Source organism: Topomyia yanbarensis, chromosome 2 (genome assembly GCF_030247195.1).
Source record: "Topomyia yanbarensis strain Yona2022 chromosome 2, ASM3024719v1, whole genome shotgun sequence".
Lineage (NCBI taxonomy): Eukaryota > Metazoa > Arthropoda > Insecta > Diptera > Culicidae > Topomyia > Topomyia yanbarensis.
In genome coordinates this window covers 359,682,004-359,707,003 of record NC_080671.1, presented here as the reverse complement: position 1 = coordinate 359,707,003, position 25,000 = coordinate 359,682,004, and the positions used below count along the sequence as shown (strand labels likewise).

Genomic DNA, 25,000 nt, shown 5'->3' with positions numbered 1-25,000 from the left:
TATGTGTTATTCAACGCTGTTAAAAATGTTTTTCATCACGCAAGATGCACATAAAGGGGCGTCATAATTCATTTGAATTCACATTCAAGAACATGTAAAAATAAGCGCCATTCACAATTTCCAACTTCAGCAGCTGAGTTCTACATTAAAATATACATAATATTTTAATTTACATGCCAAAGCATGTAAAATTGTACTATCAGGCTGAATTATGTGTGGCAAAGTTATTTACGTCAACTTTAATTTTCATTTTTTCTAAATGAGAAGTTATCTCTGAATTGTGTAGCCGAAGAGTTCGATTATGTATTGTGCGAGTATGAGTAGTATTCTTAGTTGAACACTAGAGGACCATTTAGGTTCTTTTCGCTTACAGTTCGAAAGCCAAAAAAAGATGCATATGCGTTCTAGACGATTGGTTTTGGGTACACAATCTTATAAAAAGAAAAAATTAGCATGCTATGACCAACTAATTATATTAACTTCTTGTAGAAGTTTTTGAAATTCATTGAAAATATCATAGAAGGACGAAGAAATTAGGAATTTTTACTTATTCAGCCAATATCTTTGAATTCAACGCAATGGCATGTGTTCAAATAATTTCAAAAAACCTTCCTTCGATGAATTGTAGCCAGCACTAATTGCAATCGATTGATGTATATATCGTCGCATTGAATTCAAAGTTATAGGCTGGATAAAAATTTACCACGCTTGCTTGCCACGCTTCCATTTAGTACCTATTGTTTAATAATGTGACAAAATCTGCAATAGCAATGTTAGTTCATGCGAGGTAGGTGTGGTCTTTTCCGAACCAACCAGGTCCTGAAAATCTTTTTTTCATTTTCTTATAAATAATTCTATTCTATTCTATTCTATTCTATTCTATTCTAACCCTTACACAGCCAGTATTGAAAAGCATCCTGGAAAACACTACAGTTATTCTATAGTGTTTTTCTTGTCAATATTAATATTTGAAGCATATTTTCATATGTCGCAGATATTAAAACGGCCAGGCCTACTGTGAAGAGTTGGGTTTAAAGATGTTGCAATATTAAACGGCAATCAAATTATTCAATTAATGAATAATTTGATTAACGAATCATTTCGAACCTTAAAGGAGGAAGAAACGAGGACAACCGTACCAACCGTTTCCTTTTAAAGGGAATATGATAAATCGTTGGGAGTGACTTTGCTAAGAAGGTTAATGTCACTCCTTTGGTCCTTTGGGATGGGACAGAGGTATTTACACCTTGCCCTGGCTAAAAAGCCTAGGATAAAGCGCCTTTGCTCGCTCATTACACTTTTATCTTAAAATTCTCTACAAACATGATTTGATTTATGAGCAAACGAAAGAAAAAAAGTTTTCTCTTTCGTTGACTGCTATGCACCGTGCTTGGGTACTGGTGGTTCCTTCAAAACTTCCCCTGAAAGTGAATACCGACATCTTGCCCCTAAGCCCCAATCAGGTATTTGTCGAGAATTGAATTAAATTATTATTTTTATATTATTAATAAAACAAGAAAAAACTAATAAAACGAGGAGAACACTAGACAATTGAAAATAAACCCTACTTATGTCGCATTACTGAGAAGCTCTAGCAAAGCCTCCCCCTGCGGTCCAAACGCAGACAATGACGCGACTACCGGAGGACTAAAAGTACCATTCAACGATTTAATTAAAATTTAAACGATCTCACCGGTATGTCCGTTCAGTCGTGCCGAAATACTCTGTTGCTGAACACATCAATCTGCAGACTTCGGGCCACTTCCTAACCATCCGTGGAAGCTCACTCAGCTTATATTGTATCAGTGGCGTTACTTGACTTAATCCGCTCTTCACTTCTGGAGGCACTTCAACGGCAGGACATGTATAACTTTCGGCTAAATCCGGCTTCTGCTGCCGCCTACACCACTCCTGGCGAATTCAGTGCATCCAGTCTATTAACTCGATTGGTTTCTTTCTTCACCACACACTCCAACCGATCCATTTTCCAGAAATCACGACAAATGTTTCCACACTGAGGCTTGTATAACATTAAATATCCGACCTCTTAACGTATTTATTCCTGTTCGCAGAGCAAAAATGTGACGCGAGAAAATATTTATGTCCACCTTCGGTCGATGCCTACTTCGATCTCCTTTCATTTTCTTATAAATAATTGTTTAAAAAGTATTCGAAATAGTAACTTTTGGAATAGAAAAAAATCACGAACTGTGTCTTACGATAGTTTCATTACAGGTTAGTTCGATAAAATCGGTCAACTCCTGTTGTTTTATTTAGAAATAAACAGGCTAAAAATTTCAATTGTCAATATAATAGATAAAACATTTTTTTTCCGCAGAACCTTTATAGATTTGATTTTGCAATGTCCAATACTGCCAAATCGAAAATGCAATTTAACCTAATTTGGGTGGCCCATTTGAGGAATTGTGACTCTCTAGCATACCAAATTTACCCTAAAGTAGAGTTATCATCATATTTTTATCGCATTTAGTTGGAGAGATATTTTAATAAAATGCAATATCCCACATAAAGAACAGGCAGTAATTAAATTAATTCTTCAAATTTACCTGGTTTCGTAACCCCGCTTAAGACCATTTACAAAACAAACAAATGCGTCAGCCGCATCGTCATTAGACTCTCATACGTTCCAACAGGTCGTGACGCTGCTACGCTGGTATGAGCGAAGTGTCGCGCGTCGTTCTAACTGAATCAATATTCATATTTATTTAGGTTCCATGGACGGTTGACCGATTGAGTGCGATACCGTTCAGTTTGTCTGGCACCGTTCATTTTCGACCCGACTCCAGTCCTAACTACTGCCACTCGTCCGCGCGGTGGTCGGTTCCGCATCGCTGGCAGCCAACAGTGTTTGCTTTGGTCATTAGAATTCCCTACATATTTGGTGTGTGCCGATTTTCGGGAGTCGTTACGTCTTCTGACACTGGGATCGTATTGGTGTCACCTCGATAGCTAACGGCTTATTTTGCCCTGGTGCTCAATGAGAAGTATAAATAGGCAACTAGGCTCAGCTGTTAATTTGATGTTGATGTTCAATTAGGATACTAGCAAATGAGGTCGCGTTGTAGCACGATTTGATCTACCTGTCGCCGAGATGACGTGCCATTCTCGGTTTCAGCTTAAATCCATAGTTCGGATCACTACACACTTTGCATTTTTTACAGGAAATGGAAAAAAAACATAATACATGATTTTATTACTAGTTCATTGATCCATGTTGTCAAAAAAATAAGATCATTACATGTACTACGTTTCAATTCACGAGCATTTTCGTAATTCGGGGTACCTAGAGTCCAAACGGGGCTAGCCCACAATTCACACATCCTTTCCTTATCTTTCGTTTTACAATTATGGTGTCTTTGGTGGTATTTCATATTAGTTCGCAATTCAGTCGCTAGGGCGGTGCTGTTATCAACTTTTTAATTAAACGAGATAGAAAGATGGTGTCTACAGCAAAGTTGTATATCAGGTAATTATAAGTATATCTTCTGAAGACACCAACTTTGTAGGTCCTACAGGTCTTGAATCATCGCGGATTTTTGAAGACATAATCTGTAAGTAAATGTTTTAACTAAAACCTTATCTATATAAAAACGTACAGGACCTACAAAGTTTGCATCTGACAAGTTCGGTACGTTCCGTAAAAAAAGTTTGTTTTATCAAAATTGACAACGTCCAAGACACTACAATAACTTACCTCGTGTATTTTTGAAATAGCTCGGCAATTTTTGAAAAATGTAGTAATTCAAATAGTGATTGGTTCTTAACGTTGAAACGGCTGAGTTTACGTCAATAGTGTTTTAGGAATACTTATGGAAATTTGTAAAATCTGCCATTTGTGGCTAGGATTTTAGTGATTAATCCTTCTAGAGGCAAGATTTTCAATAAAACTGGCAAAAGATATGAGCTAAAGTCTTCAGCAAGTTCAGTTGCTTTTGCGAATATCTTAAGGGATTTTTTAAAAAGTGGAGGGAAAAAAGTAAGCTGAGTTCGTGATTTTTAAGGGCAACATTGGAAAACTGAAGAAAAATATATTATGGTGTACTTGAACGGTTCGGTTTCTCAAAAAAGAATATTCAAAAAAAAAACTGCTATTTTTGAGGTGTTCAAAAATTTGAACAAAAATGTATTGCAAAGGATCTAAAATTGTTGAATGAAGAAGAAAACATTCAAGTATTGGAGATTGTAAATACGAAAAGTTTAGGAGAATGAAAATCGATTCAAAAATTTTTGAGATATCACGTTTGCCAATACGGCAAATCTTGTACTTTTAAATTGAAATCTAGTGCTCCGGTCTATATGAAATTTCGCACAGATATTTTCAAAAGTAGTGTTACTGCGCCCTAATTCAGCTCGGCAATTTCTCAACAGCCGTGTAATCAGCAAATTTAAAAACTGATATCTCAGTAAAGTGAGATTTGTTTACTGATTTTCGGTGAAATATTTTCCGAGACTCAGCTATCAAACGTCACTTTTACTGAGATCTCATCAAAAAAGTTGTTTGCTGAGATTTCAGCTGTTGAGATTTCGGCAAAAGATGTGAAAAAAGCTGAGATTCGGCAGAAAAAATTAAGTGTGTGCTATCTCTTTTCAACGCATTTGCGCAAATGGTAGGATGGATACGAGTACGTTGTACTCGTTTTTTCGATTCGCTCAGACGAGAGCATTGTTCAATTTTTAGGAAAAGGAAACTGTGCTGCTTCTTAGGCACGAAGTAAATATGATGATACCTATTTAAGCGCAATCCAGTTACTCTAAGTCGAGTTATTAACACGACAAAAAATGCTGCCTACAGTACCAGACGCGAGCCGTACAGCTTCTCTTTTCTTATTTTACACTTTTTAATATTTTTAATCTATTCAATATTTTCAATCACAAACGACAACAATGAATGCGGTTTGTTTATGCCACGACCGGCATTAACGCTTTCGTGTGCGGGCCTCTCCTTTTGACTATGCAGAGAAAAGTGTATAAAGCGAGAGAACAAACTTTACTACGCTACACTCTCACCGAGCAGTCGGAGTACAGCATCAAAACAAAAATGTATTTTACTGCTGTACGGGAAAATGTACTCGGTTTGGCTACCGTTCTGGCAAGAGCTGTGGTGATGCGTCGCTGTAGCGGGCTGTACGGCTTGTGCAAATGTAAACATACTGAAAAAAATGTAGTTTACCGGTACCTTTGGCATCCCTGCCTCTACCATCGCGGTTTAAAACAATTGATTTTTTATACTTCTTTTACTTTAATCTAGATGTATCGGAGAATTCGCAACAGAAAGTATTTAGTGAAAATCGCATTCGTTTGCATGTTTCTGGAATCCAGTTTCCGAGAAGTTGTATACTGTGATTTATCTTCAAATGCGTTTTGTCGAAAGTAGTGTTTTTTAGCTGTCGAGTGAGACTTTCCTTAAAGTAATAAATAAATTTTGTAATTCACAAGGTAAAAACGCTTTTAATCCACCTAACAGTGTGATGAGACATTTCTTATAACTCTTATCACTCTCTTCGGATATTATATCATTTGAGAACATTTAGAACTTGATGCTTCGCGATGTTCTTGATAACACATACTACATGGGATAGTGGCAGGACTCAGAGAACCGCTCAAATCAGCATAGGACAACATCAGTTCTAGAAATCTCAAACCAAATCAATGGGAAAGCGAAAAAATGGCCCATAAAAAAGACATACAAACGAATTATTGCTAATGCTCCGTTAATCAAATATCTAAATTCTACAATCAATGCATTGTGGTGGGAAAACTGAATTTTCCTAAAGGGGTTATGTATATCGTACTGAGCCAAAAAAATCGATTTTTTTGAATCGATTTGAAGTTTATACTATACTCAAATTTCCAACGCGACTGAGAACTAAGAAATCAACGCTTTTCTTTAAAAAAGCGATACTAGCAGTGACACCATTCAAAGAAAATCAACAGTGATTATTTCCAGACTTGGTTTTATTTCCTATTTAAGAACTATTGTGTTTTTTACATCCTAGATTGCATGATTCAGTGATCGAAACCCAAAACTTCATGAAGTATTTCAAATTATTAAATTAAAATTTGTGTTTGCTATTGAAATTGACAAAATGATAGTAATTTGAAAATAAATCTGAGGATTATGATTGATTACAGAACTCTGGAATTTTCTATTGGAATGTTTTCAGGCAGGAATTTGATATTGATGCTATTAGACAACTTTGAAATCAAGACCAATAGATCAGTTACATATCAGGACCCCATTCCGACAATTTATCAAAAGTCCTCATGGCGTTTACAACAACAGGTTATCAATCTACGGATCAGATAATTGTTGTTGTAATATTGAATTAAATCAGTCTGCATCAATAAATTTTCAACTTCAATCCAATTTTTTTTGGGTGTGGTGGGAGGGGGGGGGGCGTTGTATTGTGTTAAACCCCAAAACCTTCTCTTGGCTACGCCGTTGCTTGGAGTTATTTATTTCGCTTTTCATTTTCCGATATGTTTCAGATCGATCCGATGGTCATAAGTTAGAAAAATTGCAGTCAGAAGGTTCGCACAAATGAAATTTTTTACATTGATAAGTTATCAAGTTCCTTCCAGACAACTTGGAAGTGTTCGGTGATTATTTCTAGTGGTTGTAGATAGAAAAATGAAATACAAAATTCGTTTTATCGAAATAATGTTTGGCTTATTTCAATGGATTACTACTATATTGAACAATAAATAGGCGACAAACAGTAATACAAAAACAACAAGCCATAACTTTTAAAGTATTCAAAATAGATATTTGAAGTCTTCAGTATAGGTATTCGCAAAAGTAAGAGCTACAAATTTGCTGAAGACATCATTTCGATATAATCACTTCCAAGAAAATTTGTCAAAATATCTCACTCATAGGGAGATTAATCAGTAAAAGCACAATACCAAAAGAAAGGGCGTATTGCCTCCATTATATTCTCTGAAGATACTATTGACCTAAAATAAGCCGTTTTGGCGTTAATAATAGATTACACGTTTTTGGTCATATTTCTGGCAATGGGGGATGATAAAAATCTTTCGTTCGCATTTAATGTTAAATATCTCTTTTTATAATAGTCCGATTTCAACAATCTATAGCTTGTTCGAAAGTTATTTGTTAAAGCTGTCTAAAAACATATAAAGCGTTAATCTATGTTGTCAATTTCGGCAGATAATTTTAAAAAACTGCAAAAAACGCCATTTTTACACATTCAAACATTCATATCTTGGAAACTAAACATCATAATCAAAAACAAATTAATAGCGTTCTTACTGTTTTTTAGTTCTTTCATTTAAAATTGGTTTGGAAAAGATCGGTCCAGCCATTGCTGAGAAACACGAATGAGAATTTGTCCGTTACACACACACACACACACACACACACACATACACACACACACACACACACACACACACACACACACACACACACAGACATTGTCCCAAATCGTCGAGCTGAGTCGATTGGTATATAAGACTCGGCCCTCCGGGCCTCGGAAACAATCTTGAAAGTTTGAGCGAATTCTATACATTTCTTTTATAAGAAATGTAAAAACCCATCTCGGGAAAACATAGCCAACGGAACGATCATTACACTAGTTTACAAGAAAAATGAGGCTTCAAAAAAAAGTATTTTTAGACTAATTTTGGGTCGCTGAACACGAAAACAATATTTATTTTTTTGTTCAAAGAAGTGATTTTCTGATTTTCTCAAAAAACTCATTTTTGAGGACTTTTTGTAGTTTTTAGTCTATATTTCGTGTCAGACTCATTCAATTAATTTAGTCAATATGCAGGTTGAAAGGTGCCGAGATGCCCTTTCCAAAAGCATGTAATATGTGTCGATCATATGTAAAATGTTTAGTGCTGCAAGCGACCAAAGTTTAAAAAAAGTGCATTTTTGACTATTTTTAAAAGTTACTCATTTTTAAATGATTATTTTTACCAAAAAACAATTTTTTCGCGGACCTTTTAGAATCTAAGATGACAAATAATATGTTTACGTTAATTTTAAGCCTAATATCACTAACATCGGATGGAAAATGTTGATGCTATGGCACATTTAGCGAAATGGAAATTTTATGATTTTAGCGGACCCTGCCCCGGTGCGGCAGTTCAGAGGGTGTAGCACTAAGCCAGTCTTCAAATATTCGAGTCCCTATCGGGAAGGAGTCTCAGTGGGATCGTAGCACTAGCCACGTAATATTCTGTGAACTGAGAATCTGCTGTGAAGCCTGTTGAAGCAGAAGGCTAAAATTCCTTTAATTCGTAAAACATGTACTCACCACAGATAAAACAAAACTTTTCCAACGATATTTCCACATTTTAAAAAGAACACTTGGTTATACAATAAAATATCCAAAACCATTCAAATGCCGCAGGATGGATGGATGCAAGCTCGAGAAGACAGTACCGAACACAAACAATAACTATCAAATATAGAAGATTATTTCAGCCGTAAGTATGATTGTGCGAAAAATAAAAAGTTACAATTTTCACTCAGTGCTTCATACCATCTACATTTTTCATCCGACTTTTGTGACCATTGGATTAAAATTTATGCAAAAAGATTATTTCTCATTAGATTCTAGAAGAATTTTCTTCTGTCCTTGATTTATTATAAAAAATATACTAGAAATATGCATTTTTTTAAAAAAAAAAGTCGAACATTAGACTTTTTTTTACTTTGGTCGATTGTAATCATAATAAATGTACATTTCTCGACAAACATACGATTACGACTTAAAAGCCAACTGTCAAAATTCTCTTTGAAAGGAAATTCCGGACAAACCGTTACTGGCTAAACGCAGTTCATAGCAGTTAATGTAAGAGAAAACTTTTTTCTTTTGTTTACTTTAAACATGTGTGTGGCGGGTAACAGTTTCATTTCAAAGAGAATTTTGACAGTTGGCTTTTAAGGCCGTAATCATATGTTTGTCGAGATTTGATCTACGCGTATCATACATTTTCGGAAAGGGCACATCAATATCTTTCGAACTGTTTCGATCGGATCCTATTCGAACAAGATATTGACAAATAACTAAAATAGTGCCCAAAAACATCTTTTTCAAAGAAATCTTGAAGATGCTTCTTTGAATAAAATGGACTTGGTTTTCGTATTCAGCGATCCAAAATTAACTGAGGAAACACCTTTCTTCTTAGCTTATCGCGATTACCTTAAAATTGTTAAAATCTGTCACATTAGATTCTGAAAATATGAAAAATTATTTTTCTGTAATAAAAAATAGAGCAGAAACAAAAAAGCGGAATCAAAAGAAAAACTTTTTTTCAAAGTCGAACTTCTTTGAAAGATAAATTGAGTATTATTTTCGTGTTCAGCTACCCAAAATTAATCTAGAAGACACTTTTTCTCGCAACTTTATTTTTCATGTAAACTAGTGTATTCTTATTTAAGATCAAAAGAGAATCGTGAAAAACGGAACAATTTTCACTCGGTGCTTAATAACATCATCAGTTTATATCGGATTTTCGTGATCGTAGGCTTAAAATTCACGTGAGAAGTTTGTTTGTCACATAAGATTTCAAAAGATTTTTTTTGCCGAATTATTTTTTTATGAAAAATAAACTAAAATGAGTAATTTAACCAAACATTACTTTTTTGACTTTGGTTGCTCTTTACCCTAAATTATTGATATTTAATCAAAACATGTTACACATTTTTGGAATGGGCACATCAATACCTTTCGAATGGTGAATCAATTGTGTTAATCGGAAAATTTGTTCCTGAGATATTGACCAAAAACTGCAAAAAGTGCTCAAAAACACCTTTCACAAAAACGGTTCTTTGAAAAAGAAAATGGATATGTTTTTCGTGCTCAGCGACCCAAAATTGACTTAGAAAACATCTTTTTTCTTAACTTCATGCAATTAACCCAAAATTTGTAAACTAGTGTTATGAAAAATATCAATGTTTGGGTTACAGGTTACTCAACTGGGCACAAATTTACTTAAGTGCTGTTTCTACATCAATGTATTCAATGATGTTTCAAGGTCATCAATATCTTTTTTTGGTATTTAAAATTAGAGTTGAAAAGTCGAAACTTGTAGCTTCAAAATAAAAATTCAAAATTCAACAATCAATGTGTAGATACTTCGCAAGTTATTTACCAAAAACATAATTTAATTGCAGGACTCAAGTATTTTCAAAGATATTGGACATTTTTTGAAAATCAGCAGTTTAACTCTAAACGATACAAAGAAAGACAAATTGAAATCATTGAGTTTTACAGTATTGGCATTACGCTTCTATTTGTAAATAGACCTAGCTACCCGTTTTTGGCCGTTCAAAAGTTATTACTATTGAAACTTTCGCTAAGTTTATCAAAAATTACCCAAAGACTTCAAAGATACAAGAGATGGATCGATCATCTCTTCTAGAAAGATATGTAACTTGACAAGACGATAACTTTCTGGAACATGCTGAAGCTCTATCTACGATAGTTAAGGAATTATGTTATATCAAAGATTTTGAGGGGTCATTTACAAACATCAATCTATAGCTAACGATAAATATAGATTTTTGGTGTTCAGTCGAGATACTCGCAAAAACAATCTCTTCAATATTTGTGAAGATTTTATCTTGGTTTTCATACTTGCAAAAATTGTAGTAAATATCTCACTTCAAGGGGTGCTGATCACTGAAACTTTATCACCAACATGAATGGCATCATAAACATCCCAAAAGACATCAATGTTCTACACTGTACCGTTGACGAGTAAATAATTTATCGCACGTTTTTGATAAAACACTGTGCACACCAAAAAATAATGAAATTTAAACGACATGTAAATCAATACGAATGTAAACATACAAAGATTGAATCAAAAATTTGATTGAAAATTACGTTAAAATCAATTGGAGCATCAAACAGCATACAATTTTACACTTTCATTTATGTAATATTACATGTCATTCATTTTACAGCAGTATTCGAGTAAAAATTCATTGAAGTGCATTGGTTTTCCGTTTAAAGTAACTGTAATTTTCAATCCACGTGTAAAATTATAATAAAATTCGTTGAAGAAAGCACGACAAGTCGTGTGTATTTGTGGTGGAACTTAGTTATACATTTATATTCATGCTCCAAATATGTGCATGAAAATAAAATTAAAATTACAAAATATTCATACTATGTTGCGTTTCGGCTTCGCCTCTTCAGAAACCGACACTAACGTATTGTCGGAATAGATTAGCGCCGGCTTGACGCAAATCCCTTAAAACTAAAACACACTATGTGTTTCAATCAAACGACTGATCAAACGTGATGTCCCGTTCGAGCAGAAGTTCTGTTTATGCCGATGAGACACAAGTGAAGCCGAAACTTGTCTTGGCTTAGCAGGCCTATGCGAAAGCACTATGCTATATTTCACCCTAAGGAGGAAAATTTGGTAAAAACCAAAATTTCTCACTAGGGTGAAAATTTGTTGGTAAAAACCAGTCTTTGTACAGGAGGGCACAAATCCTTATTTCATACTATGTTGCGTTTCGGCTTCGCCTCTTCAGAAACCGACACTAACGTATTGTCGGAATAGATTAGCGCCGGCTTGACGCAAATCCCTTAAAACTAAAACACACTATGTGTTTCAATCAAACGACTGCGACTGCTCGAACGGGACATCACGTTTGATCAGTCGTTTGATTGAAACACATAGTGTGTTTTAGTTTTAAGGGATTTGCGTCAAGCCGGCGCTAATCTATTCCGACAATACGTTAGTGTCGGTTTCTGAAGAGGCGAAGCCGAAACGCAACATAGTATGAAATAAGGATTTGTGCCCTCCTGTACAAAGACTGGTTTTTACCAACAAATTTTCACCCTAGTGAGAAATTTTGGTTTTTACCAAATTTTCCTCCTTAGGGTGAAATATAGCATAGTACAAAATATTTTTTTCTGTGTGGAGAGATTTTGGTAAAACACTGTGGAGAGATGTGTTCGGTACTCAAAACCATCACACCTAAAATAAAACGTACAAATTTACGTTTCCTGACCCTGATATATACGATCATCAAAAATGACTTAGTTTCCCACTTAATTTAAATTTTACGTGACGCTGAACTTCATAAATCACGTTTGTTGCCAATGTTGGTATATGTAATTTTATGGCATTGCGAAAGTACATCTTTTATGTAAAATTAAACGGAACATAATTGTATCTCGTCACTTCGTGACAATTTGTTAAATAGTATCAAGTATGGAATTAGGTCAACGATAAAATTCATATTTTCTGGTGTGCTGTTAAAACGGTTGGAACAAACCATAGAAAAAATGAAATCGAGATGATTCAATAAGTTAACCCAGAGAAACTCAGAATTTCCCATTCTTCAAAATTTCGAACAACTTTCACACTTTTCATCCGATTTAAACAAAATAATGGCTTATTTTCGTTGGTTATTAGCAGGCTTTGTTTTCTCATAAAAATAAAATTTTTAGAATTGCTTTATCTTGTCCAAAACCTTGACCAAACACTCATTTTTCTTCAAAAAATTAGAAAAAATAAGAAAAAGTTCAATGAGCTCGTAAATAACGTCAGAAACAGTAATCACGCTAAAACAAAATGTTCAAATAACCTAAAGCGCGTTCAATTACCTATAATTCAGCATAATAATATTTCATATCGACGCACAACAACCGAAGATATTTGGATTTTACTGAACGAATTTTTTATTTTAAAGATGGAATTCATTTTTTACTGTAACGCGAAAACTGTTTTACTGTAAATTTTTTAGACTTCATCTTCGGATTCAGCACACGATTTTACATTGAAAATGACCACCAGCTTATTGAGTTCAGAAATGCTGTAAACTAGTGTAATCTGGTCTGACACTCCATTTTTCCCAGGAACACAAGGATCGCTTTCCATGCTCCATCGAACGGAAGTGTAACGATATGGGCATGGTCGTTGATAGGTAAATATAAAACCATAAGTTTTGAGGGGAGAATGTTTGAAGCACAACCTCTTTTATGATCGCCCTCACAATTACTGTCATAATAGTTAGCATAGAAGCTATTCATTGCTCTCGTAATATGACGAAGGTTACGGTCACACTACATGCTTAGCGCGAGCATCTCTGTTGTCAGATAAATTTGTGTGTTTAAAGAACAATCATTGCGGTTATATACAGTGAGGGGCCGTACACTAATTACGTAAGGCTTTTTTAGAGCTTTTCAACCTCCCCCTCACCCCAGATAAGAGTTCGTAAGATTTTGGTGAACTCCCCCTCCCCCTACATAAGATCTTATCATGATTATCGTAATTAAAAAATCGAATTGTTAATTCATCAAATAATAAGATAGCGAAAACGATATGTGTAGAAGTATTACAAGAAAACTCATGACAAAATTTAACTGTAATCATCTGCAGAATTTTAATTGCATGCCAATCTCGCCCAGTAGAAAGAATAACTGTTGTCAGATATTTAGTTACTCCAATTTGGTCAACGTGATCTGCTTTGCTATATTCCACTTTTTTTGTTGGAGACGAACCACTGCGACCAGTATTTATACCTCTTCTGGCATGAATTTATTCTGAGTTCCAGCTGTGACGCTTATCGTACGCATAGCTCCGAGTTAACCATCTTCGAATTTTCTTGAATTAAAATACAGTTCACACTCTGAAAATATTCGACATTCAAGATCTTTGACAATCGCATGTTAGAAAATTTTCCAGATACCTGGCGGGTTTGAATCGAATGTTTGAAAAGGACAAAGTCGGTCTAACAACACGAAGGGTATCAACACTTCTTAACTTGTAAGGCATATTGTGACTCCAGTTCCCGAACAGAACAATGTACAACCAAGAGCCAAAAAATTACTCATATTGTTTGATATACAAGGATTATATGGTCGGTGTTAAGTCAGACCGGACTAAGTCGCAAAACATCAAAAAATGAGTTAATGATAGCACTGGATAAAGAATTTCACTTTTACAGGATTTGATAACTCCCTCTTCTTATTAAAAGGAATATTTTCCTTATGGATTTAATTTTTTAAACTTGTTTTATGATATTACGTAAGAAATGAACAAACCCTCCCTCCCCCTCAGATAAAAATTTGTAAGATATTTTGAAACTCCCCCTCCCACCATATGCTCTCACGTTATTAGTGTATGGCCCCTAATATAATTTCTTCTCGAAAAGCCTATCGTTTGAAAGTGGATCTCCATGGAATGCTGTTGTCGCCGAAAAAGGATTCTTGGTTCCGTGTATTCCGATCAAAGGTAGAATGGAGTACACAACGTAGGGACTAGCCACCATACGAAATGTTGTTCCGTTAAGGGGGTGCTCTTACATAATTGTGCAAAAAGTACCTAATGTTTAATATTTTTTTTGAAGAAGTAAAATGACTTAGACATGTGCGCTATTCTGCAAAATGCTTATTAAGGTTTCATCTATAAAATAAAAAATTTCAAGTGTAAGGTGTTGAAAATGGCGGCTCCAGCAAAAGGTGTATTGAAAACCGACCTCATCTGTGGACACGATACAAAATAGAAGCAAAAAAGCGACCACTTGAAAATGAATTATCGTTTTTTCGCACAATTTTTCCACTTTGGCCGACTGTAAAAAATCGTTAATGATCAAAATATTTCGATTTTGTAGGTTACGGCTCCCGAGAATGTTGTCTTCTTTTAGGCGGGCAAAACCCGCAGTTGATTGGTTGAATGGTTCAAACACGAGAATACCTGCAGATTCGAAAAATCTTGCTCCAAGAAAGCCGCCATTTTGGACGCCATTTTTGACACCTTACACACGAAAATTTTTATTTTATAGATGAAACCTTAATAAACATTTTGCAGAATAGCGCACATGTCTAAGTCATTTTACTATTTCAAAAACAATTGTTAAACATTAGGTACTTTTGGCCACAATTATATATAAGGACCCCCTTAAACCCATAGGTTTATAAAATATCGTCGTGACATTTGAAAGTCATTGTTCAGAGTATAGCCCTTTTTCGCTAGAAATTCCAGAGATCGGTCGTCGATACTGCAAAAATACTGCTGTATTTTCTTTGTAAGCGACTTGGTTCTCAGAAATTACCAGCAAACTGCCCACGAACCAGGATTATGGAACTCTAGCCTCATCAAAACATCAGTACTCTACAAACATTTCTTGTGATTCAACGGAATGTAAAGGAATACCTTATTCTAGTGACGGCCAGGAGCGGATCCATAAAAAAGGGGGTCCGACTTCGATTGTGAAATCTTCATTGCACATTGCACAATGCCTCATTTAATCAAAATCAGTTTTTGTGGTCGAATCTGGTTTGGGATGTTTTTGAATTTAGAATGAATTTAAAATAGAAACTATTTTAATATTTCTCAAGAAGCAAAAAAAATTCAGGGGGATCCAGACCCCCAGGACCCTCCCCCTGGATCCGCCATTGGTGAAGGCTATATGGTTCGACAATTAAACGGAAGTCCCCTGCCTTCTCACTTATCTCCTCCAATTTCTATTTCAACCAAGTACAGCTTTGTTCGTTATCCGGAGAGAACCAGACAATACCATACCTAGCCACTCACTGAAACTGGGGATGAATGAGTTAAGAGGGATTGAAAGGAAACACCCGTGAAGATCTTCTAACAGCTCATCCTTCAGCGCAATCCTAAAGTGACCTTTCTCCAACCTTGCTTGCACTCGATAAGTATTGAGACTCGAAGACTCTATATAATGAGCCGAAGCATTGTTGAAGAGAGCACATCTGCGGTTGTGCTTCTTTTCTTTGATTTTGATCAATTTGTTTCCATTTTTAAGGATTTAGAAGGAGCACGTTTCTCGCAACTACCAGTATTGACACCTGATGTTGTAGGAAGTCACTCAATTTTCGATTCCCTGAAAATCCAAAAAGGATCTACACGCATCAACGGTTTCATCAAAACGAGTGGGAATTTACAATCTATCAAAGTCTATCAATTTTTCCTACCACTTATTCAAAATTGAACTATCCCACAGTAGAACCGCAAGAGGCTGCTGCATCTAGGCGTTCAAATGATCAAAGACGATGTACTTATGATCAGATAACGACGGTTCGAGCTCGTTGGACACGAACCAGTTTGCCAACTCATGCGTAATACAGTCAGAGCAGAGTTACATCTATCACCTCTTCTCTGCCAGATCGTGCAAATGTTGGGTGATTTGCTACATTAAGTATATGCAAATTTGTGCTGCTTAAATAATCCATCAATTCCCTCAATGCCTCTCAAATTGATATCTGAGCTGCCTCAAATTATGTGGTGTGCCTCAAATTATGAGTTTGAGGTCGGATAAAAGATATGCGCCAATAGCATTTTCCAGCTCCGTTAGGGATTGTCATATTCGTTTTCATAGGCTCATATGGACATGATCGTAAGGAAATGTGGAGAATTCTTTGCCTTCTGCTAAGTAGGAGTTGGACGTTGTACCCAAATCTACCGCATGGGCTATGGTAGACCATAGCTCATCATCATGTTTACCGCCGACGCCGGCAAAAAATTCTTCACAAATCCTCGCCTAGAACGACCATGCGATCATTCTTCTCGCTTTCTGCTAGCATCAAGCCGTGACGTCGGCGGTTAAACATGATGATGAGTTATGTTCTACCATAGACCATGCGGTAGACTTGGGTGCAACGCCCAACTCCTACTTAGCAGAAGGCAAAGAATTCTTCACATTTCCTTACGATCATGTCCATATGAGCCTGCCTAGTCCTAGTTTTATAACTGATTCACTCTAGAATACCTATCCGTCTTTCAATTTCATTGCTGTCGTTTCTCTTAGTCTCAAATTTGCCGAAAATAACCAACAAAATCGATACAGTGGAATCATTGGTGTTCGGATCACGACAAATAACTATTAATTTTATAGTACCGTCCTTGAAGCGCAGCTAATAATGTAAATTTTGTGTTATTTAGTCATTATTGAAATATAGGTAATCTCACATAAAATAGTCTCCTAACACTGCACATGATTCAAACTAGAGTCGTACGTGTTTGCTGTTTGCGTTAGTTCGTAGTGTTTTAGTGTTTTAGTTAGTAGTAGTGTTTTATTATAGTAGTATTTTTAAACTCACTTTTTCTAAGATTCCACTGTAAGTAGTAGAATATTGCCGATTTTTTATAAATCTTTGCTAAAGTTTAGTAGTGGGCACTTCTAGCCAATAAATAGCTCACATAAATCTTTTAACCCTTTCATGCTCAACTTTTTTCTCGTGCATGTATGGTTTCAAAACTATTTTTCCTTGAAAACGGTGGGGTCAAGAAACACGAAAAACCTTTTTTCATAAAGATAGGTGCTTCCTTCGCAGTGCTAGAAGCTGCTCTATTTTTACCTTCCAATGCTCAATACAATTCTCCTATAATATTAGCAATAGTCCAATTGCGTGGAAAATGTAGCCAAAGACAATCTAAACTGATAAGTTTTATCAATTTTCAATAATATTGCAACATAACGAAGATATATGAAAAATTAATTTTCCGTCGTCAATGTAAACTGTTCCTGGCAGCACTGCTCCATCGAAATCCAATCAGACTAATTGCAACAACTTCAATTCTAGAGCTGGTCCTTGAAACTATTAATACTTAAATAAAAGGCAACAGTCATATTTATTAGCCTTACTTGTTTTTGTAAACAAATTTTGCCTTAATCAAAAGTTATAGCTGTTCAAAAACGTTGTTGCCCACAAACATCATGGGCATGAATGGGTTAAATATAGTGTTTATAATTCATAAATAGCCTCAGTTAGTGGCCCTTGGGGCAGCAAAGCCAAGTTAAATTTAGAAAGCAATCAAACATCTAGTATCTAGATATTATTAATTTTAGGATTCAATTTTGGGCTCATATATTTTAGACACCAATTACTTCACCTCGATCTTAGTAATTTCACTGTCATGTATCGTTTTTCTATAAGGGCAGGTAACTACTGCCCAGCGGTGCCAACAATAGGGTTTCGACAGTGTCAAAAATCATAAACTATCCGATAGCCACCTCGATAGCAAGCCTACGAAATCAATGTTGAAAAATTCAATGAATGTACAATAGTTTAACAAAACGAAACAAAGCATGGGATTAAAACACAAATCACTCCACCTCACGTCAGTTTGTAATAGACCTTCTCTTCGCCGACAGTCACACCTGAATTTTGAATAACTAATTACCACAAAATTTGCATATTTTCAACATTGAATACCCCAAATTAAATAACCTGTTTGTGAGCCACAATCTGGAACACGGATGCAAATTCCCCTACCCGTAGAACAAGTTGAACCACATAACCACCGATGCATAGCCGTATAATAATCAGCTGCACACATCTAACCCAATTTAACACATCTGCCTCACACACGCCGGGGCGATTCACATACCCATAGCAAATAACTAATGTATGCTTTTTTCTTCTCGCTCATCTCTTCCAGGTTTGACCATGTGCTACCGGACACCTCCCCCAACATCGATCAACTTCTTTAGAGTCCCTTAGCAAAATTCGAGAAAAAACCCGGAAACCGCGCAATTTAGACTATTCCGAACACCGATGGTCAACTGCACCATGAGCGGCCAGAACGAATCGGACGTGGAGAGTCTGCTGATGAGCCCATGCTGGAACCAGTCGACGAGTGTGCAGGACCAATACATTCTGGACGGTCACAAGCTGCTGCTGGATGCGGATCTAGAATCACTGCCGAGTGATTCGGAGACGCAAAAAAGTTCGATGGATGTGCTGGAGAACTTGCTGCTGAATTCGACCTCCATCAATAGTAGTAATTCAAGCAACGATGGCGACGTGAAACCGTTGCCATCATTTACTTCCTTTAATACGGGACATTTGTCCATCAATGGGATATCCGGGTATCATTATACGGCGATTGCACAACGATTGCCGGAGGAAAATAACAATTACTCGCAGGGCTCGTTTCAGAATGGAACGAGCAATGGGAGTAATGGAGACAATAACATTGTTTCCTCTTCAACCTGTTTACCGGATTCAGTAATGAATCCGGATGGGAATGGGGCCGATAGTTGCCTGCAGGATGTGAAACTATTTTCGGATAGTTCAATCGATGGAAAAATATACTCCGCCAGTGCCGATAGCTGCGTGATAAGTGGGCCTGATTCCGTTTCCGGAGCGAGAATTTTTGTAGATTCTAAGGAACTGTCCGAGTATGATATGAGTTCAATCGAGGATATTGCAGCTATCATTGGATCGGCGATAGCGGACACGACGGTGCCGAACAACAAGGTGGAGAAGGAGGATGGGAACGATACGAGAGATTCGTGGATGGATTTGGATGCGTGGATTGAAGGTACCTGTACAACACCGGAGAGTAAATTGATTGTGTCGCAACAAGATTCACTAAGTGAACTGATCCTACCTCATTCCCCCGTTCATACGGCCGGTTCGACGCTGCAGAGCTTGCTAACGCACGGGTACATGCCGCTGCTACAGAACCGGTTACAGAATGGACCACCGATCAAAATAGAAACTCCCACCTCAACGTCCTATTGTGGCGAACTAATATCGACTTCAACTAGTCCACCAGGTTCGGTAGTGTCCACTACCGACAACCTGATCCTTAACGGTAGGTACCTGCAAAATCATCAAAACACCCATTTTGCCCTCAACATGGGCTTAAAACCGGATGGCATGTGTAGTCCCGAACTCATGGGAAACTTCCCGCATACCACTAGCACAACTCAAGCGACACCAAAAAATAAACGACGACCCCACAAACAGTCCAAAACGAACGGTCATGGACATCCACAAGTGCAGCAGCAGCAGGGCCAATCCCAACAATCCCAGCAGCAATCCTCGTCCATCCAGCAATCGGCAGCTCAACAATGCCACCAGCAACAACTCTCAGCAGCTGCGGCAGCAGCAGCCCAAACCCAAGCAGCACTAAGCTTCCAAGCAGCCAGTGAACTCAGCGGACTCCTCGGCAAGGATAAACCCGTCCATCGGTGTAACATCTGCAATCGGGGGTTCCTCAACAAGAGCAACATAAAAGTACACCTGCGAACACACACCGGCGAGAAACCGTTCCGTTGCGAAGTTTGCGCCAAAGCCTTCCGTCAAAAGGCTCACCTCATCAAACACCAGCAGATACATAAACGAATCGGGAGGGATTGACCATTAGCAGCAGTAGTGGTGTCGACGACCTCCTCCTCCCAGTCTGGCTCCGGATCGGGTCCAGGGCGGAAGCGATCGTCTACTAGCTACTGCGCCCAGAACAACAACTCCCTAAATGGAAATCTTAATCATCAGCTTCCCTCCCACCACCAACAGCAACAACAGCAGCAACAACAACAACAGCAACACCAACAACAACAGCATCAACAGCAACAGCACCATACCCTGCACCAGTCGCATCATCACCTGTCATCTTTGGTAGCTTCCGGCATTGGTGCAGTGGCCACCAACGGTGTTGGGCTGTCGGATGATAATTCCATTAGCAAAAAGTTCCGATTCGTATCGTTCACGTGACGACTTACGAACCCGGACGAAACCCCGCTGCTGCTGGCGCTCTCCAGTTAGCTACAGTAGCGAACAAAAAGTACCTCATATTTAGTGTTTTTACTATTCCTCATTTCCGTTTCACAATTGAAGTAAAAAATCATTCCCAGAAACATTCCCTCTTAATTGTAAATACCAGTAATTTATTTGTAGAGCGAATCCCAAACCCTGCCAGCGAGCGCGCAGTGAAAGCGACATCGAAAAGAAAACAGTGTTTAGTTTGTAGGTAATTTATTGAACAAAACAGCAACTGCTACTACTCCTACTACTACTTCCCTTGTTTCTACTACTACTACTATTGCAATCGCTACTTGAATACTACACGAATCATCCGGTTTATCCGTCCTAAGGCTACGCTCAATCAAAACCGCGACCGCGCGTCTCCCTTCCTATTATCTTTCAGAAAGCTCAGTCGGATCACAAATGTTAAGAAGAAATCACTACCTTGTGCGCCATAAAATTCTCACGTAGGAAGCAAAATGTATCGTGTATGTGTATAAAAAGAAACAAAGCTAAATAATAATTAACAAAAAAAACAATCAAATGAAACAATTAAAACACAAGTGCAATTTATAACTTTAATATCGTTTGTTTGTAGGATTGATCTGCCTAGGTGTTTAACTCCATCTTTTCCCACAATTAGTGACAAGAGTGTTGATATATTGCTAGGCTAAGAATGTATTGTGTAAATAGTAAAATTTTTAGTTTCGTAAGAGATAAAAATCCCTGTTCAGAATTGACATTTGTAGATTCTATGTTTCTGTGTATTTTTTAAAAGTATCTGAAAAATTACTCAGCCCCATACCGTTTAAGAGCATCTAGAAAAAAAAAACCGTCAATGTCCGGCAGCCTCAGTTTGTGGAATTTTCTATTTTCCCTCTTTACCTAAGTTATTGCGAGTGTCGAACGAAACGATTCCAACTCGTATCTGGCTGAAAGTGTTCCTTCTCGTTGACTTCTTCTCTACACGGACACAGCACACAAGTGTAAGTTAAGCTATAAAAATCAAACATTGATACAGTGGAAAATGTTAAAGTACTCCATTGACTGGTCTCAGCAAAATGATTTTAATTTATTTACAACGCGATCTTTTGTGAACGAACAGGTTCGACGAGAAATAACAGTCTATCATTGATAGGAAATAAAGTTTACCCTAAAATGTTGAATAAAAAAGAACTGCTGCTTGTTTTTCCTGTGCTGATCCGTTTTGAAGATGTTTTCCCAAGTTGTTCCGGAATTGATAATCGCCGCCGTCGCTGTAGCAAATTTATTAGAAATTTGGTGCTGCAGTAGGTAAGTACACTCACACTAGTTTTTTTAACGCGGTTTTTTTTGCGCGGTATTTTTCACACGGATTTTGAAATTTACGCGTTTTTCCTTTACGCAGATTTTGGAATTTACGCGGTTTTCATTTACGCGGATTTTGAAATTTACGTGTTTTCATTTACGCGGCCTGTATCCCCCGCGTAACAAAAAAACCTGAGTGAGATGCTCAGAAATTTGTTTGGAAAATTATACCAATTTCAAACGGTTCTAGGTCAACTGGCCGAAAGTCATTTAGCCCAATGCTGCATTTAGCCCAATGCAATGCCGAATTCCATTTGGCCGACTGCCATGTGGCCGAAAAGGCCAGAATGCCGTTTGACCAAACGCCATTTGGCCGAATGTAAGTTGGTTAAAGGCAATTTAATCGAATGTCACAATTCTATTGCTTTTGAGATTCGATCGCAGTAGTCCTATGCGTGTGATGTGAAAATTTTCAGCTCTCGTCAAAATTATGCAAACCAGTGGTCATTTCAAAAAAAAATATTAAAAATTGCCTCGGGTATGAAAGGATCGCGCACTGAAGTGAAAGTGATGGTGTGATTAGCCAATGCACTGTGAATCAGAATGCAAACCCGAGCAGAGTCTGATAACAAATTGAGAACTAAACTTGATGTTGTGATGTAGTAGGGAATGATTGCTCAGGTTATTATCATTTTGGTCGTTTTAACGGTTAAAAGATCAAAATCGAAAGCAGAAAAATTGCACTATGACATCAAACAGCAAACTATTTATGCTATCAGTGAAAGCAAATTGAAAACTCATTGAGATGGTGAAATATTTCATTGATAACAAAATAAGTAATCAATTTGATGTTTGTCAAAGAAATAGAAACAAACATTTTGTTTCTAAAAATCTAAGCACATCAAAATGAGATCAAAATATGATGTCATGTCTGAAAAAGTTTAAGCTGATACAAAATAAGATTTCAATTTGATGCTTGATATCAAAATAGGTTGTCTATTTGCTGTAATTTTGATGTTGGACTTTGCTCGGGAATTTAGCATGAATTTTGAGTTTTTACTAAAACTAAACAACTTAACCTAATTAAGTCTTTGGAGAAGTTTTCGTAGTTTGTGAGCCCCTTCTTTTTGTTCGAACAACAGTTAGAGTAGTTCTAATTTTACCAAGATCAAAAAATTAACATTTTAATTATTCCAGCTGGATCCAAACGACCTTCAGCGAATTTGTAGATCGACAAATTTTGGAAAGGATATGGCTTCAGCAATCCTAGGCTCTATCTGTCATACTTTTTGTCATACTTTTTTGTTTTACAACAAATGGTGTTTCGGCTATGCAGTCTGCGGTTTACAAAAACACTATTTTGTCTTCAACCGACGTCGGATGAAGACAAAATAGTGTTTTTGTAAACCGTAGCTGAAACACATAACCTTATAGTTACTACAGTCGACCCCCATCCAAAAGAAATTTACAACAAATTTAAAATCGAAGGTTAGGGTGTTTCTTAGAAAACCAGTTTTATTCAAAAAACTTCAGCTGTATTGCTTTAAAACCGAAGTAGTCTTCAGACAACTTTAAGGGGAATAATTTGTTTCAAAGCACTACATATCGAACTATTTTCATTAAAAAGTTATGAGCACTTTTTTTGCCAAAAATGTTTGTTTTTTTTTTGGAATAACAATATCACTCATTGGGGCAAACAAAGATAATTTTTATCAACTATGAATAAGGTCATGATTTGAGTAATAATTGAGCACAAAATATCGAATACGTTATTTTGTAAAATTTCATAAAATTGATTTAAAAAAAACCATTTTTGACATATTAAGTGCTTATATCTTTTGATGATAGAAGCTAGAGTTTTGATGTGTGAGTAGGAAATGTTCATCTTTAACCTTCTTCAGATGTTGTGGTCAATATGACCCCAAATGAACATTTAAAATGCGATAACTTTTTAAGTTTTGCACCTAGAAGTTTAGAATTTCTTGATTTTTCCTTTTTCATGGAGATCGAAGATTTTCAATAGACTTCAAAACTGACGCTCTTTCCTGAAGGGCTGTATAAAAAACCTGTTTTAAGCCACCTAGTGGTGCAATTGTGTCTTTCTCATTTATCCAAACTACACGGAAAAAATTGTTCCCAAAATCGTGAATAAAGTATCGTGAATCTTGGAACAATCACGTTTTACATTTCTTAAAAAAGAAATGTATAGAATTCGCTCAAACTTTCAAGATTTTTTCCAAGACCCGGAGGGCCGAGTCTTATATACCAATCGACTCAACTCGACGATTTGGGACAATGTCTGTGTGTGTCTGTGTGTATGTATGTAACGGACAAACTCTCAATCGTGTTTCCCAGCAATGGCTGAACCGATCTTATCCAAACCAATTTTAAAAGAAAGGCCTATCACCCAGACAGAACGCTATCAAATGGTTTTTGATTCTGATGATAAGTTTCCAAGATATGAATGTTTGAAGGTGCAAAAATCGCATTTTTGCAGTTTTTTGAAATTTGCTGCCGGAATTGACGACGTAACTGAACATATTAAATATTTTAAGAAAGCTTATACGAATACCTTTCGATCGACCTATAGATTGTTGAAATCGGACAATTATCAAAAGAGATATTTAACATTAAATGCGGACGAAAGATTTCATCATTTCCCATATCCAGAAATAAGACCAAAAACATTCAATGTATAGCGCCAAAACGGATAATTTTAGGTCAATAGTATCTTCGGAGAATTTAAAGCATACAAGATGCCCTTTCTTTTGGTATTGTGATTTTACAGATTAATCCCCCTAAAAGTGATATATTTTCATAAATTTTCTTGGAAGTGATTGTATTGAAATAATGCCTTCCGCAAATTTGTAGCTCATACTTTTGCGAATAACTTTACTGAAGACATCAAATACATATTTCGAATACTTTAAAAGTTATGGCTTGTTGTTTGTGGATTACCCTTTGTCGCCTATTTATTGTTCAATATAGTAATAATCCATTTAAATGAGACAAATATTATTTCGATAAAACGCATTTCGTATTTCATTTTTCTATCCACAACCCCTAGAATAACCACCGAACAATTCCAAGTTGTCTAGATGGAACTTACCCACACCCCCCCCCCCCTCTCACCAAAAAAAAATGGATTGAATTTAAGAATTTATTGATGCTGACTGATTTAATTCAATACTAAA

General features: G+C 36.6%; 2 protein-coding genes across 2 annotated transcripts in view; both read left to right on the top strand.

The window, feature by feature from the left end:
* LOC131680704 (uncharacterized) overlaps positions 1 to 18,488 on the top strand; it is a 24,386-nt gene extending 5,898 nt beyond the window's left edge. Inside the window, exon 2 of the mRNA XM_058961413.1 lies at positions 18,427 to 18,488. Coding sequence (XP_058817396.1) covers positions 18,427 to 18,488 — 62 coding nt within the window. The remainder of the gene's footprint in view (positions 1 to 18,426) is intronic.
* A 54-nt stretch (positions 18,489 to 18,542) lies between these two features.
* Positions 18,543 to 20,156, top strand: LOC131681511 (ichor-like). The gene has a single exon (XM_058962324.1). It carries the CDS (start codon positions 18,543 to 18,545, stop codon positions 20,133 to 20,135), a length of 1,593 nt encoding a protein of 530 aa, XP_058818307.1. The 3' UTR covers positions 20,136 to 20,156.
* The last annotated feature ends 4,844 nt before the right edge of the window (positions 20,157 to 25,000 follow it).